The sequence below is a fragment of the Peromyscus eremicus genome, chromosome X (genome assembly GCF_949786415.1).
Source record: "Peromyscus eremicus chromosome X, PerEre_H2_v1, whole genome shotgun sequence".
NCBI lineage: Eukaryota > Metazoa > Chordata > Mammalia > Rodentia > Cricetidae > Peromyscus > Peromyscus eremicus.
The window spans coordinates 104574867-104590046 of NC_081439.1; the positions used below are offsets into that span (position 1 = coordinate 104574867).

The 15180-nt window shown below is 36.8% G+C and overlaps 1 protein-coding gene across 1 annotated transcript in view; it reads right to left on the minus strand.

The window, feature by feature from the left end:
- Positions 1–198: 198 nt before the first annotated feature.
- Tenm1 (teneurin transmembrane protein 1) overlaps positions 199–15180 on the minus strand; it is a 519119-nt gene continuing 504137 nt past the window's right edge. Inside the window, exons 23-24 of the mRNA XM_059251544.1 lie at positions 390–544; positions 199–225 (exon numbers count right to left, since the gene is read on the minus strand). Coding sequence (XP_059107527.1) covers positions 199–225; positions 390–544 — 182 coding nt within the window. The remainder of the gene's footprint in view (positions 226–389; positions 545–15180) is intronic.

Here is a 15180-nt window from a genome sequence, read left to right on the forward strand (position 1 = left end):
GGTGACCTGATTGATTCCCAGTATTCATACGGTCTCCACTTGCGTTGCCCATCTCTCTACTCCCCCAATATATAAATAATGAAATACACTAATTTAAAATAGCAGCATTATATATTTTAGGTGAAAAAATCCAATTTTAATTGGTTCAAATTTAGGAGGTGTTGTTATATCAACATTCTTCTTAATATTTCTCCCATCCTAGCTCACCATTTTCCCCAAAGCTTTCTGAGGAGGAAAAAAAAAGTAACTTACATAAAAAGGAGATTCTGCTATCTGACATTACAGCAGATGCACCAGGCTTCCTTTTTATGTAATTTCTGCATGAGAAAATTGTTATCCATTTCCACGATGCCAAATGGTGATAATGCTTAAAAAGCAGCAGTGCCTACCTGAGTGATGTCCATTCCTGAGTCACAGCTCAATGGCTGTGTGGAAGTCAGACCGTTTGAGCCAATTACAGTTGTGATCACAGTATTCTCATCAATTCTTCGGATCATAGTCCCATCCACAAAGTAAATGAATCCATTCCTATCAACTGTGATGCCTGGTGGGAAAAAGGAAATTAGCATTAATAATCTAGTGGACCACATTTACGCTAAGTTCTGTATCTTGAAAGAGCCACGGAAATGGATTTAGTTTAGCTCAGCACAGACAGAAATGGGAGACGAGGGCTGGAACACATACTCATTTTTGCAGTGTTTGGAAACGAAATGACAAAAAGTAACATACAAAGATAGAGCTGGGTTTAATTGTTTTGTTTATCCGCCTTTATGCCAGTGCTCTTTTGCTGTTTGCTTACCCCTATGTGCAGTCAGAAAGTATCTTTGAGATAAAATAAGGAAAATCAGAGGAGGTAATGTCTGTCACATTTTGTTTAACGATGTTGGTACTCAGACCACTGCTTATTTCCATGGTTGCAGTAGGAAATAATTGACTTGGAAAAGATTAGTGTTATTTTCAAGAGATTTTATTTAGTTTAAAGTGAATTTGTAATATGAATTCGACTGAAGACTTTTCTCTGTATTGCCTTTTTAAAAGATGGTTGGAGAGGAAAGTTGTGGCATTATACAGAGAGAGGCTAAGCTTCGAGAAAAATAAATGAATTGATTCTGATTTTTCTTCTTTTTCATTTATTGTTTTAAATGTCATGTATGTATGTAACATGTTTGGATCAAATCCCTCCCCTCTATGTCTCCCATCATGTTCCCTCCCAGCTTTATGTACTCTTTTTTTTTTTTAACCCACAGAGTCTACTTAATGCTGCCAGTGTGTGAGGGACAGGCAATGGAAGCTTTTGTGTAGTGTTAATTCCAGCCTGGTTTCTTGAAATGTGTATTATAATAGTAGAAAGCTTGCCATCTAGTAATGAATGTATGAATTATAACTGATATTTCACTCTGAAGTATTTGCTCTCAAATTTCAGCTTTATCTTTAGTAAAATAAGAAAAAATTTTCTGCCTTATCTATGGTCACCAACTGACTCCCCCTCCCCTTTTTGGCTGAGAACTGGGGCAGGGCTCAGTTTTATAACCCTTTCTTTGATAAACTGAGCTGAGCAGGCAATTATATGCCTAGGTTACTATTTAAAAATCATATGAAATAATAGATGGGAAAATCATCTAACCTACACAAGGAGCATATCGTTCACTTCCCATTTTCTTTGCATTTTTCAGAATGTTCTTGAAATACCTGTGTGGGATTACAGTAAGACTCCTTCATGTGAGCAGGCCCTTCATGTGAGGACATGCAGTGGTGGGTGAATAATATTGAACCCTACATATACTACATTTTTCATATAAATCCTTATTTGAATATATCGCTGTGATACATATGATGAAGTGTAATTTATAAATTAGGCACAGTAAGAGATTAACTACTATAACCTAATAATAAAAAACTCTTATTTTTAGGTTTAGGTATATTTGCATGCCTGTGTGAGTTTACGTGTATCCCAGTGTACAAAGGTGCATATGTGTGTGGAAGCCAGAGGCAAATTCTGAATGTTACTTCTCAGTCACTATCTTTGTTTTTTTTAAACAGGGATGCTCACTGCCTAGAACTTGCTGAATAGACTAGGCTGACCGACAACAAGACTTAGAGATTAAGCAGTCTCTGCCTTCCCAGCACTGGGAGTGCAAGTGTATGTCATCATGCATGTCTTTTTAAATATGAGTTTTGAGGATTAAATTCAGGTCTTTGTGTTTATAAGGCAAGCACTTTACCAGCTGAGTCTTCTGCCCAGCACATCAACCTCTTTATTCTTGTGACCATGCAAGATGACAAAATAACTATATATTGAGATTAAATAAGGTGAGTGATATATACATTATGCTACTATATTCAGGTTACTTGAACCCAAGCACTGAGATACGACAACAGTTGATCTGAGAACTGAGATGGCTAAGTGGTTTATAGGCAGGTAGTAAATATAGCATTGACAGTCTGGGTGTTTCATATTACAGAAAGATGAGGCAATATGGTGTGAGATTTTTATCATGGCACTCAGAATACTATGTAATTGAAAACTTACTAATTATTAATATTTTCACTTAATATTTTTTCAGATAACTAAATTTGTGCAAACTGAAGTTTCACATAAGGAGGAAACTACTCTGCTTTAAAAATTGTGCACCTAAATTTTTCTCATTTCCCTTTTATTCAGACTCAATGAAATCTACCAAGCATATGTGAAAGTTAAAAAATTCTGTAATAATAAATACACTATTTTAATAAAGCACAACAAGACACAGACACAGACACAGACACAGACACACACACACACACACACACACACACACACACACACACACGCACATTTGCCTGGCAAAATATAAAGTCACTGCTGTGATTTGAATGCAAAATGTCTCCTATAGGTTTAGACGACACTGTCCCCAGCTTGTGATATTATTTGAGAAAGTTGTAGAATGATTAGGAACTAGAGCCTCACTGAAGGAGTCAAGTTACTGGGAGGCCTGCTGATTTAATACCCTGGTCCTGCTTACTCTCTCTCTGCTTGCTGAGTGTGGATGCACTGTGACCAGCCAGTCTCACATTCTTGTCATCTTCCTGGCCTACTTCCATGTATTCCCACCACAATGGAATGTAGAACTCCAGAACTTTAATCCAAAGTGAATTTTCAAGTGGTTTTTATCATGGCATTTTTTTTTATCACAACAACAACAACAATAAAATTTAAAGATAATCATCTAAAGACAATTTGTACATCTAATGTAATCGGGACTTGGTGTCACAAGCCTGTAATCTCAGCTATTCAAGAGGCGGAGGCAGGATGACTGCAACTTCTAGGCTGTCTTGGACAACTTAGTAGAAGTCTGTTTTAAATGAGCAAAATGGAAGCTGGAGAGATGGCTCAGCTGCTAAAGCGCTTGCTATGTAAGTATAAATGTTAGGAGTGGAGGAAGTCCTGAGTGAACGAGTATTATTGAAATGAGCACGGCCATGTCAAGGATCCCATTGTGTCAGACCCATGGAAATGGTAAAGCCATCCCTAGGTCAGGCTCAGAGGAATGAAGTTTTCCCCTGGTGCAAGTATGAATGTTGACTTTTTATGCTGAAACTATTATCCTCTGGGATGACCCCAACTTGACACTGCTCCCTTACAGAGATTTCCTACAGAGATCCTCTACATGCCTCCTCATTACGCTGTGTATAACAAATGAGCTGACATTTGGGGCTATTGTTGCTGCATCTCTATCAGAGTGCATTGACCTACCCAAGCCAAGCTTTTCTGTAAGAGTGTTTGCAGTGTCTTCATTCCCTGTCACCCCAGGGAGGGCAAACTTAAAGCTCTATAGGTCAATTCTAAAGCACATGTGGATCTGAGTTCAGACCCCAAGAACCCAAGCTGTATATGGCTGTGACCCAGGCCATGGAAAGGGGAAGGGGATCACTGTCCAGTCATGCTAATCAAATTGTAGATCTCCAAATTCAGGGAAGAGACTCTTTGTCAAAATAAAAGACGGAGAAATTATTGAGAAAGACATCTGAATGTCAACCTCTGGCTTCTACACATGCCCACATGAGTGACTGTACCTCCCACATTACATGTGCACACACACAAACACCAGACACAGGAAAAATGGTTAAGGATGTATCTCAGTGATAGAGAACTTTAATAACATGTGAAAAGCCATATGTTCATTCACTATAACTGCAAAAAAGAAATCCAACCTATTAAGCTGCTTGCTCGTAGATGAGCTAATGCATTGGCATGAGGTTAATATTCAGATTTGGCTCAGGGATATAATTGATCAATCTCTATGTTCCTTATAAAGTATTCTTAACATTTATAAAACTTAGATTCATTTTAATTTTCCGTAAAAATCCTCTTAAAACGTTTTATGTTTTTTGTCAGTCCTCCAAGGATAATACTATATCCAAAAAAGAACATTTCATGTCAACAAATCCCTTTATCATTTTTAGAAGTATATGTACCTTTAATGAAGTCAATAAACAGACTCGTAAAATTGGTGCAAGTCAAATGATGATGGCACAGGAACATTTATTCCTCCCCCAAAGAACATTCTGGTTGATGATGAGCCAAGGGGAATATCTGCTCTTTGTTTCTGTATCTGTTTTGGCAAAATCATTTTTTTAACTGCCAAAATTTTTATCTGGTTTGCATTAGAGGCCTCTGATTTAAGACCTCCTTCTAAGGTCTCTATATTAAATATCGCCAAATATAGAATTTAAGATTTCACACTCATGAGAGGGTTGAATAAAAGACCAAGACTGAAGCCCGGAGACAAAGGAGGGCAAAGCTTAATCCTGGAGAGAACACTTCTAAGAGTAGGTGTGCTCAAACTGTGGGAAATCATGAGTCACTTACTAAGTAGGTACTGAATGGCACTATGCTAGACTCTTGGAGGGCCAAAGGATAAGGATTCTTTGTGTACTGAAGTGGGGATTAAGAGAAACAAACAAAACTTTAGTAAGAGTGCTAAAAATAAAGCTAAGTGTTGCTTTTACTAAGAGGTAGGAAAGAGAGAATCAGATCCTCTGAAAGTGAGAGTAGGTTCCCCACTGATGTAGAAAATAAATTGTTCTCTAAGTAATCTAGGGGAAATGTGTTCATCAGCTTTCTGTTACCGGAACAAAAGTATTATAAGCAATCAGCTTGAAAAGAGGAACAATTGATTTTAATTTATAACTTTGGAATTTATAACCACTGTGGGTTGGTTTCACTGATTTGGGACCTCTACTGACAGTTCACAATGGGAATGCATGGTGGTAGAAGACCTTACAACTGGAAATAGAGGAAGAAGGGGCAAGGTCCTATTGTTCCCTTCAAGATCACACCTTCAATGACTGGAAGACATTTCACTGGGCCTTAAAGTTTCTACTACATCCCAGTAGTGCCATCTTGCACACCGGACCTTTAATCCTTGCGTATTTGAGGTCCATTTTAGATTCTAATGGCAGCCAACATTTGCATCTTTATGCTGATAACTTCGAAGGACAATTTTGAGTCTTGACTGTCAGATTCCCTGACTCTATCAGGGTAGAGAATTTGGGCTAACCCAGGGAGGATAATCTTGGCCTTTACATCCTTTGTCCACTTTTGAGTTTGGTGAAGCACTAACCATTGTGAACCTATCCTTTTCTCTGTGTCTGTTAACGTCAGCTGGGTTCCACAGATGAGTGTCCCTTGAAATAAGTCTGGGATTATTAAATACTCACTCCAGGGTGTATTTTGCTGACAGTTTGTAGAATATTTTCCTTTTTATATTTGTAAATCAAGCTCTTTTTATCAAGGTCCAAGTCCCAAACATACTTATTTTTTTCTTGGGACTCTTTAATTAACATTTATTGAGTCACATCACATTTAAGCTTGACATTGATAAAGAAATAGTAGAACGGGCTTTGAGGGACCTGTCTGATTGGTGTTTTGCATACTAGTCAACAATCTAACCAAACACAACAATCTCCCAAAGAACAGTTTCACCAATTCTTCCCTTGTGAGAGTATTTAAGATATATTATATATGAAGATATATTCAGTTTTCAATGGAAGTAAAATTCAAATTAGAAGTTTCATGCAGGACAAAGAGAATTATTTCTGTTCATTATTTTGAAGGTTTTCCATCCTATAGTGAGAATTGTGATAGTGATGCTCAGTATGATGTATTAGTGCTTGTTAGACTTAGTGGGAGAATGTGACACATACCCAGTATATTTCAAGCTTTATTCTTCAGAGATGTGAAAGTGAGTGATTTCAGATCACATAAAGCCATCTGGGGCTAGCAGGATCTGCAGATTCAATTTAGTTTCATGTATTTACGTTGTTTTACTCTGATTTCCAAACCTTGGTGTCCAATGTTGTGTGCATAATTTATTTTAACAGTCATGCCCTTTGATGTGCTAATTGTCAGTGTTTTCATTAGCACTTACAATACACTATTGCACAGTCTTTGGATAAGAAAAGATTTAAATAGCATTCAGAAAAATCACTTCCAGGATTTAAAATGTAACCAGTGTTGATTCTTAAACAACCCAAGAAAATATGAATCTCTGACTTAGCATGAGTTCAGACAGTTAATGCCAAGTGGGTGGGGATAGAAGTGGGAAGAACAACACACACAACAGCTTGAGTCCTCATACTCGCCCACCCCCACCAAGGAAAACATTGGGCTCAGATGCCTGTACAGCATGTTTAGCTTGGAGCACATTTTTACATTTGTGAGAAAATAAATAAATCCCTGTAAATTAGTGCACATAATGAAAGTACTGACAGACCATAACCTGGAAGTGTGAATAGTGCTGTCTCCATTCATCAACATTAAGCCCCAACAAGCAGCTTCTATGAAGGGACTTGCTCATAAATAAAGTGCATCTTGTAAAAGAAATTATTTACAACGTCATATGCAAAATAGGGGGCATTATATAATATCTGAACCGCAGGCTCTTTTCTCAGTGAAGCATCACTCTGTATGAAATGGCTGCAAATTACAGGTGAAATTGTTTGACTTCTTCTCTTGTCTTATTATCCTCCAATGAATAAATACTATAATTCTTAGGAAGACAACTGCTTAAAGCTGAAACAGCCTAGATAGTTACTAATAAATTTATCACCTATTGGGGAACAGGATGCTACTGATCAATACTGAAGGAAAGGGGGCATGCTGATGTGATCACTGGGAGTCCAGACGTAGAGCTAGATAGCACGAAAATAGCAGCTAAAACCCCAAATTAGATAACAGAAAAATCAGAGGCTTCGGTTGTATACAATGCCAATTTCAAATGTTGGCAGAAGATGTCTCTGAATATCATTTAAAAATTACAGCTGTTAAAGCTAATTTTTTATTATTTCTATGTGAAGAAATGAAAGTTTTTTCCAGAATATAAGGTTTGAAAAGTAGTCATAAAGTCCTCTCCATCTATAGCTCCACCAACTAGAAAACTGAAATACTGTATTTTTTCCCTCTTCAATATGCTCTTTTTGTGAGACAGTAATAAATTGCTAAAATCAACTTCTAGGTAATACCCTAAATTTAATATGGTACCAGCTTAATCCCCAGTAGTAAGTGCTGAATTGTGTAGCCAACTCTGACCAGTTGATCCTAAAGTTTTTTTTTTAAGTCAAAGAGAGATAAACATATTTTACTTTTTTTTATGTGCATTCAAATTCTCTTAAAATTGATATCATATGTATGGTGCATATGCAAACACATCTAGGCAGAAGCATATTTTCTCCAGCAGACCTAACTGTTGTTCATTTAATTACCTACTGGGATCAGAAAGGGCCAAGATTCTTCTGCACAATGAACCCATTAATTTCTCTTGCTAGGTAGCTACTAATGAAGCTTCTAGAACTTGGAGGATTTTAGATGCCTGCGTGTCACTATCAGTTAGAAGAAGGCAGACTTTAATGAACAGTTGAGATGATTTCTCTGCGTGGTTAACAATGCAATCAGAATTTCTCCAAGAGGAGACACTAATAAACTCATTCTAGTACTGCATGGCTAGTGAATGGTGTGAGGTACTTAATTGGATATTCTGCTTAATAAAAAGTTATAGTAAGTTCTAAGCAGTAAAGGTCATTCCCAAGGTATATAAATAGACATTTGAAATGACAAACACTCAAAGGAATGTCCTACTGACTGCAATGTCCTCTATATTTGATGAATGAGAACCTTCTTTAAAGCGCTTCAGAGTTATCACAAGGAACAATAGATTGGTAAACGACTTGACCAAGAATTTTGATTTTGAGAAAGACAGACAGTTCCAGTTTGGAGCATTTTGTTTTCTCTTCAGCTTGTAAAGCTTAAGCCTCAGCTTCGTTGCAAGGCAAAGTGAAGGAACAGCTCTCCTGTGCCCACCAAGCAGTATTTTTTTTTTTTTTTGTAAAATCTGATTGAAGAATCTGTTTTGCCTTTTACTGATTTGTTCACCATTTACTTTACACCTGTTATCTGTTAGGCATTGTTGCTAAGTATGGTATGGTAAAAATCATAGCATGGTAAAAAGAAAAGATGTAACATTGCCCTTGAGAGGCTCAGAAACTGGTGGGGGTTATGGAGACAAATCAAGGAACACAGTGCCGTTATATAAGCACTAGTTTGGGGCAAGTCAGGATGTCACAGGAGTGGAAAAATTATGGTTGTAAGGGGTATCTTATTAGAGTAGGTATAACCTGGAATCTGAAGATGTATTTTGAATTCCCAATGAATTCAGGATGAAATCTGGGTTAACATCATTGAAAACCCACACAGGATGTCCAGTATACAATGATCATGTCGATTTGCTGCGTGTATTATGTTTTCCTAGGTTCAGTGCTAGAGTCTTTACACATATATTCTCACTTAATACTAATAATAACTATGTGTAGCAGATATTAATATCATTTTTAGATGAAGAAATTAAGCCACTTCTATTTCTTGAAGCTTTCTCTGCAAACTTTAATTCACTATGAGCTCTCTGTTTCCTAAACTGCAGAAGCTATCATTTTATTTATGTGTTTTTAATGTGAATTCTCCAAACATGATCTGATTATATAATAAGCTTCTTGAGGATAAAAATGTATTTTTCTGTTTTTTTTAATTTAAAAAAAAATCCAGGATACCTGAGCATAAGTGATCAAGAAATAGGCTAAATTTGCATGTGTTTTTATTGGTGCACATCTAAACTTGAAGTAAAATAAAGCATGCCAGGAGGTCAAAAGCTACACATCAATGTCTCTAAAATGAGTTGAGGAAGGCTGCAATGATAATCTTTTTCTAAAGAGCATTAAGAGGAAGATAGTCTTATCAATTAGTGATGGTTTGAGTATAGAAAGAGGGGGCTTTGACAAGCAAGAAGAGAGAGATGAAAGACCATAGATCAAATTAACCGAAAGTGAATTTGATCTGTGGAGATTGCAATCCCAAATAGCCTCATGCTCCCCCACAACAAATTCACTCTGCTCTGTCGGCACAGCTTTGTGTTCGGTTCTTATAATCTTGTTCTAACTTACTGTGTCAGGAGATATGAAGAAACACAGATGGCTCAAGATTTCTCACTAATTTGCCTGACTGCATGTGAGAGAGCAGAGAGAACATTGGATCCAAGGTTAGAGATAGATTTTTCAGGGTGTGTCTGCTCCATATTTCTCATAGGACTTAATGTATGGCATTTTATCATTTGGTGTCTTGTTTTCTTTGCCTGTACATTCCCCATTACACAAAGTAAAATGTTCTGAGGATCACAAGAGACATGGAAATGAAAGGGTTATGAAGAGGATAAAATATTATGGTATTGCTAAGTGGCATCATAACTCACACAATCACTGCTATTATTTCTTGTGAAATTGACATTTCCAAACTTATAATCATAGACAATGGTTTCCATCCAGGCAATATTTCAACATTTTAGGTCTTCATATAATGGACTGACAAATAGTAGAAGATATGAGTCTGTAAAATCTTATGTAACCTTTGTCAACATAGTGCCCTGTGTTAGACTCACCACAGAGACAAGGTAGTGCTTGAAAACAATTTTGTTAGCTTGGGAGAAATTCTGTACCATGGAAATATTGAGGCAAAAGCCTTCACAATTTTATAAGCTGGTTAAAGTTTTCATACAGATAATCAAACAAGTGAAGCTCTATGCTGTGCGGTTGGTTAAGGAAACTTGACACCAATACTGATGTAATTATTTTGCATTGCTTTATAGAAGTTTGTGTGTATGTTGTGTGTATAAGCAAGAGAGATTTGGGTAAGTAGATGATTCTAGCCCAAATTGAGATGTGCATTTCTTGCTTTTTTAATGATAAAATTCTTGCCCAAAAGATGCATCTGGGGTATGATTTAAAAGGGCTTGGTCTATTATGCAGGCTAAGATATAGGACATGACTCAGATACACTTTAAAAGAAATGCTTCTGCCATTCTAAGAAAACAAGTGCCTCCCAAGATCCTTATATGAACAATTAGCCTTAGGTAGGAAAGTTCATTCATTGCCAATGGACCAGCAAAGAGCTAATTGCAGTTGTTTCACTCTGGGGAAAATGAGTCTCAAGGTATGGGAATGACCAAGATGTTCTAATAAAAAAGCAAACTAAGTAGAATACCTTGGCCCAAATGATCAGTAAAAGCAGGATATGGAGCTGCTGTGCTTACTATTCAAAAAAGTAGGTTAACTAAAGAAGAGTGAATATTTTTAAGGATAATTATTTGCATGTTAGAGCACTCTCAAAAATAATACAGAATGTCCATACAAAATTCCTTCTTGATGACTGAAGCTAATGGCAGAAGAAGTAGACATTTGTGAAAGGTAAGACAAGGTAATGAGCACCATGTGCATACAATTTTTCAACCCTTTAAATAAAGTTCAAGAGACATTAAGGAAGATCAATTTGAGGTCAACCAATAATGGGCAACTACAACAACAACATGCATGTGTAGGCTCTTTCTCATTCTCTCACACATATGCAAACACACATGACATCTGAGGACCAGCAAGATGGCTCCATTGCTTAAGGCAGTTGCTGCCAGTCATGATGATCTGACACAGATCCCTGGGGCCCATATGGTGGAAAGAGAGAACTGATTCCCATAATTTGCTGTGCTCTCTGAAATCTGTTTGCAAACACACACACACACACACACACACACACACACACACACACACACACACACAGAGTAAAATTTAAACAAACAACAATAAAATATGACAACTGAGTTAAAGTAAGATATTCAGGATATTCAGTTTCATGAAGCAGAGAACTCTGTGCACCTCCCCTCCTCCCCAAGTTGATCTACAAGTTTGATAATCTTGGGCATGAGAAGGTTATGCAAAAAGGAATTGAAAAAAGCTAGATGTTTGTCATTTCCCATGTCTCATCTTGGTTGGTCATCCCCATGCCATTTCTATACCTTTCGTTCTCTAAATTGAACCACACAGATATGTTCATGAGTGATAGGAGAGGAAGAGGAAATTCAGACTGTGAGGCTGTAGCTTGAACCAATGTACCTAAGCTCCCAGTGCTCAGCTTTTCATCTTTGTCTAATGATAGGAATAATAGCTGAGCTGCCCATGTCAGCAGATTACTGTAAAGGCCAAATAAAATAACAGCTGTCTTGTCTGTGAGAGCCTTCCAAAAGGTGAACACGAGTGATGTTAATATTTATTCATGGTTGTGATTAACAGTTAGTTTTCTGGTATCGTGCTGTGGTTTATCTAGTAGATGATTACCTACTTCAACATAGCTTGACTTTGATGGCAGAAGCGCCGTGTGTAATTCTGTCAGCATCTGCTCCATGCTGACAGTGGTGATCAGTCTGCATAACATCCAGTATTATTTTTCCAGTCAAAGCAGTCTATGTTAGCTCTGAAACACACCACTTTTTAATCCCCATTGTTTTGCCTGCCCCATTGTCTCTGCCTGCAATGCCCTTTCTTCTATCTAGTGTTCTAATCCTGTTCTTTCAAGGTGCAGTACCCATCTAGCCACAAGATTCACAATATACAAACTGACTTAATATTTGCAAATGTCTTGATGGAGGTATTTTCTTGGCGATTTTATTGGTTTCCTTGGATGGTAGAAATCTTCGGATTCTATTAGAAGAGGCATGGGATGCAATTCCAAGTGGGTAAGGTTGAGGTATAACATGACATGAAGTTGCTCATCTAAAGCCTGCATTGCTACTAAGAATGTGATAGGTTTCGAACTGGACCAAGAACACATTTTACACTGAGCCTAGTAGCACATGCCTGTAATCACCAGCACTTGGATGTAAAGGCAGGAGGATCAGGTAGTTTATAAGGCTGGGCTCATTTCCATAGCAAAATCAAGGCCAGCCTGGGATACACAAAACTTCAATTCAAATAAACAAAGAAATGAGCACAACAATACATTTGTACTTGTATAATTATTAGGACCTTTGTAACGAATCCATTTCCTCACAGGAAGAGGTAAACCATTCATGTGTCATTTACAGTTACTTTGTTCTTTGAATTCCTTTTCCTTTTAGAGTTGACTTAACCTATTTTGGATAAAGGTTTGACTCTAGTTCTCAGTTTTATTTTATCCCTGTGTCTAGCCCCCTTTTCAGGTTACTTTGCCCTTTACCCTTCTGCTCATTTTCCGGACCTCCTTTCTTTCAATCCTAAGATATTAATAATTTCTTGAACCCTTACAATGTTTAATGTTGATATCCTACAACCTAATGATTCATCTCTTGTCTTCCCAAACAGATTATATTCTACTGAAAGGCAGGGCCATGCCTTTTTACTTTCTTGAAGAATTTTGAATTTACTGTTTGAAAAGCTCAACCAAATAGTGGAACTCAGAGAACATGCTTCTTTTCCTAATAAGATATACTGGGATGATGATGCTGATTTGGCAAAGCAGCTAAAATTAGTGGGAGCCTTATGAATTGCAATGTGGTACTATTGACACCAGTGTTTTATTAATATCAGTTAAATATATTGAAAGTATTAATTAAGATGATGGCATCTCTGGATATTGGTCTGATAACAAGGAGGCTTTTGTGCAACTGGCATTAGCATAGTTCCTGCATAAAGGAGGATTTTATCTGTGTACAGAATAAATGACTCAGGTCTTTATTAGAAATTGAACAATATAAGCAATTAGAAAGTAATTAATAACAGTGAGCCTTATAAATAACAAAATCAAACAGAGGCATAATGAAATATTTTTCACACATGATATTTTGAAGCTTCAGTGGTTCCATAATTCAATTGTCCAAACATCTCTAACTTTTTTAGGAATAAGAGAAGATTATGTTCGGCTCACATGCTGGTGGTTTGGGCCATCTGTGACATCTGGATAGCATCCTGTAAACATTCAAACTGATTCTTTGAAATAAACTCTTAATGTCAAAACTGGACCCAATATACTTGGGAAATAAAATACTGCCCAGCATTAAAAATAAAAAAGAGGGTATTTTTATTTTATTTGTGAAACCTGTGATTTCACAAACATTTTCTTGCTTAATGAGCTTTAGTTTTTATATCACCTAACATAGCCCCTATTCAGTTCACTCTCCCTAGACATGTCCCCTACCCCCATTTTACTATTTTGGAAAAAGTGAAAGGGCACCTTGTGAAACTAAGTCCTAAAGCAGGGCCAGAGCAGTAGAGTTTCTGCAGTTCTGATTTTACTTTGTTCAAGATGATAGAGAGAGGACTGTAGAAGAAAACAGTGGTAATATTGTTAGAAAAGTCCATTCTGATAGATTTGAACTTGGGGAGGGACAAAGCAGACTTGTCAATCTGTTAGTATGGCTTTAATTTTCTTGGGTTAGAGATGCCTTCCAAAATGAGAAATGGTTCTTGGCCACTCAGGGAAATTACTGTTATAATCAGCTGCCTTTCCTGAGTAAATACTGGTAAAATTGGGCCACCTACCCACCTTCCTTTCCCCCAAATCCATTACACACTTTAACAAGATTTTGAAAACCAAATGGAACAGCTAGTAAATGAAACTGGAAGAAAAATAGAGCAAATAACATTGGAGCTTCTTGGCTAGGCTTTGATATTTGAGGCTGGAAGATAACCTCACATTTGAGTGGTTAATCCTGTGATTCCTCAGGGAGACACTGTAAATGGGCCAGAACCCACTCCCAAGGAAACATTGACTTTGGTTAATGATAAAGTTGACTCATTACATTGATGCTTTTTTCAGGAAGTTCACAGTCAGCCGTTTAGGCAGCTCTGAGGATGGGTATGTATGAAAAGTGCTGGTAAGCCTGAAGCTAACAGGAGAGGCTTAAATCCAGTAAGTTGAGGAAATAAGAGATGAATATTATTAACCAGATAGTGCTCTAAAGACTCCATTTCAAGGCCAACATTCTTAAATTCTCTCATGTATTGTTACCTGTGCCTCATATGTTGTTAAATATTTTGACTACCATCTCTACTGAGAGAAAAAAGCCCTATTTAAAACAAAACAAAACAAAATACTTTTCGAAATGGAATTGTCAGGTATAAATTTTCAAGTTGTTCTCTAACCCACTTTCTGATTCAAAATGTTTTAAAACTATGCAGCATTTCAAGTGGTAGACAAGTCAGAACACAATAATACTAATACTCATGCACCCATCACTCAAATTTAACACACGGTACTACTTTGTTCCTGCATCAGAAAACAGAAAATATCATGGATACAGTCGAATCTCCACTACTTCAGTCTTCCCCCCACTTTCCTTATTTACTTAGAAGTATTGCTATTCTGAAGTTAGTGTGTAGCATTCTTATATATTTTAAAATACATTTTTGCATATTTATGTATCTACAAATAACAGGTAGTATTAGATTTTTATGTTCAATATTTATGTAGGGGGACAGATTTGATAAAAATGTATTATATATATATGTATATATATATATATGTATGTACACACACACACACACACACAGACACACACATGTATGAAATCCCCAAACAATAGAAAGATTTTTTTATGTAATTGGAGTCCATAGCAGAGTTTGTGCCTGGTATGTCTGAGACCCCCTGGCTTTGATATATGACATCATAAGAAATACATATGAAATAGGTAAGTGTGTTGGTTGTACATGAATGTGACTGCATGTATTGCTTGAGAAATACACATACAAAATAGTTGAAATGGTAAATATTATGTTATATACCATAATATCTTATGTTAGGTAGAAAATAATCATAATAGCATACATTCTTTTGTGTAAGGAAAAAAATGGATG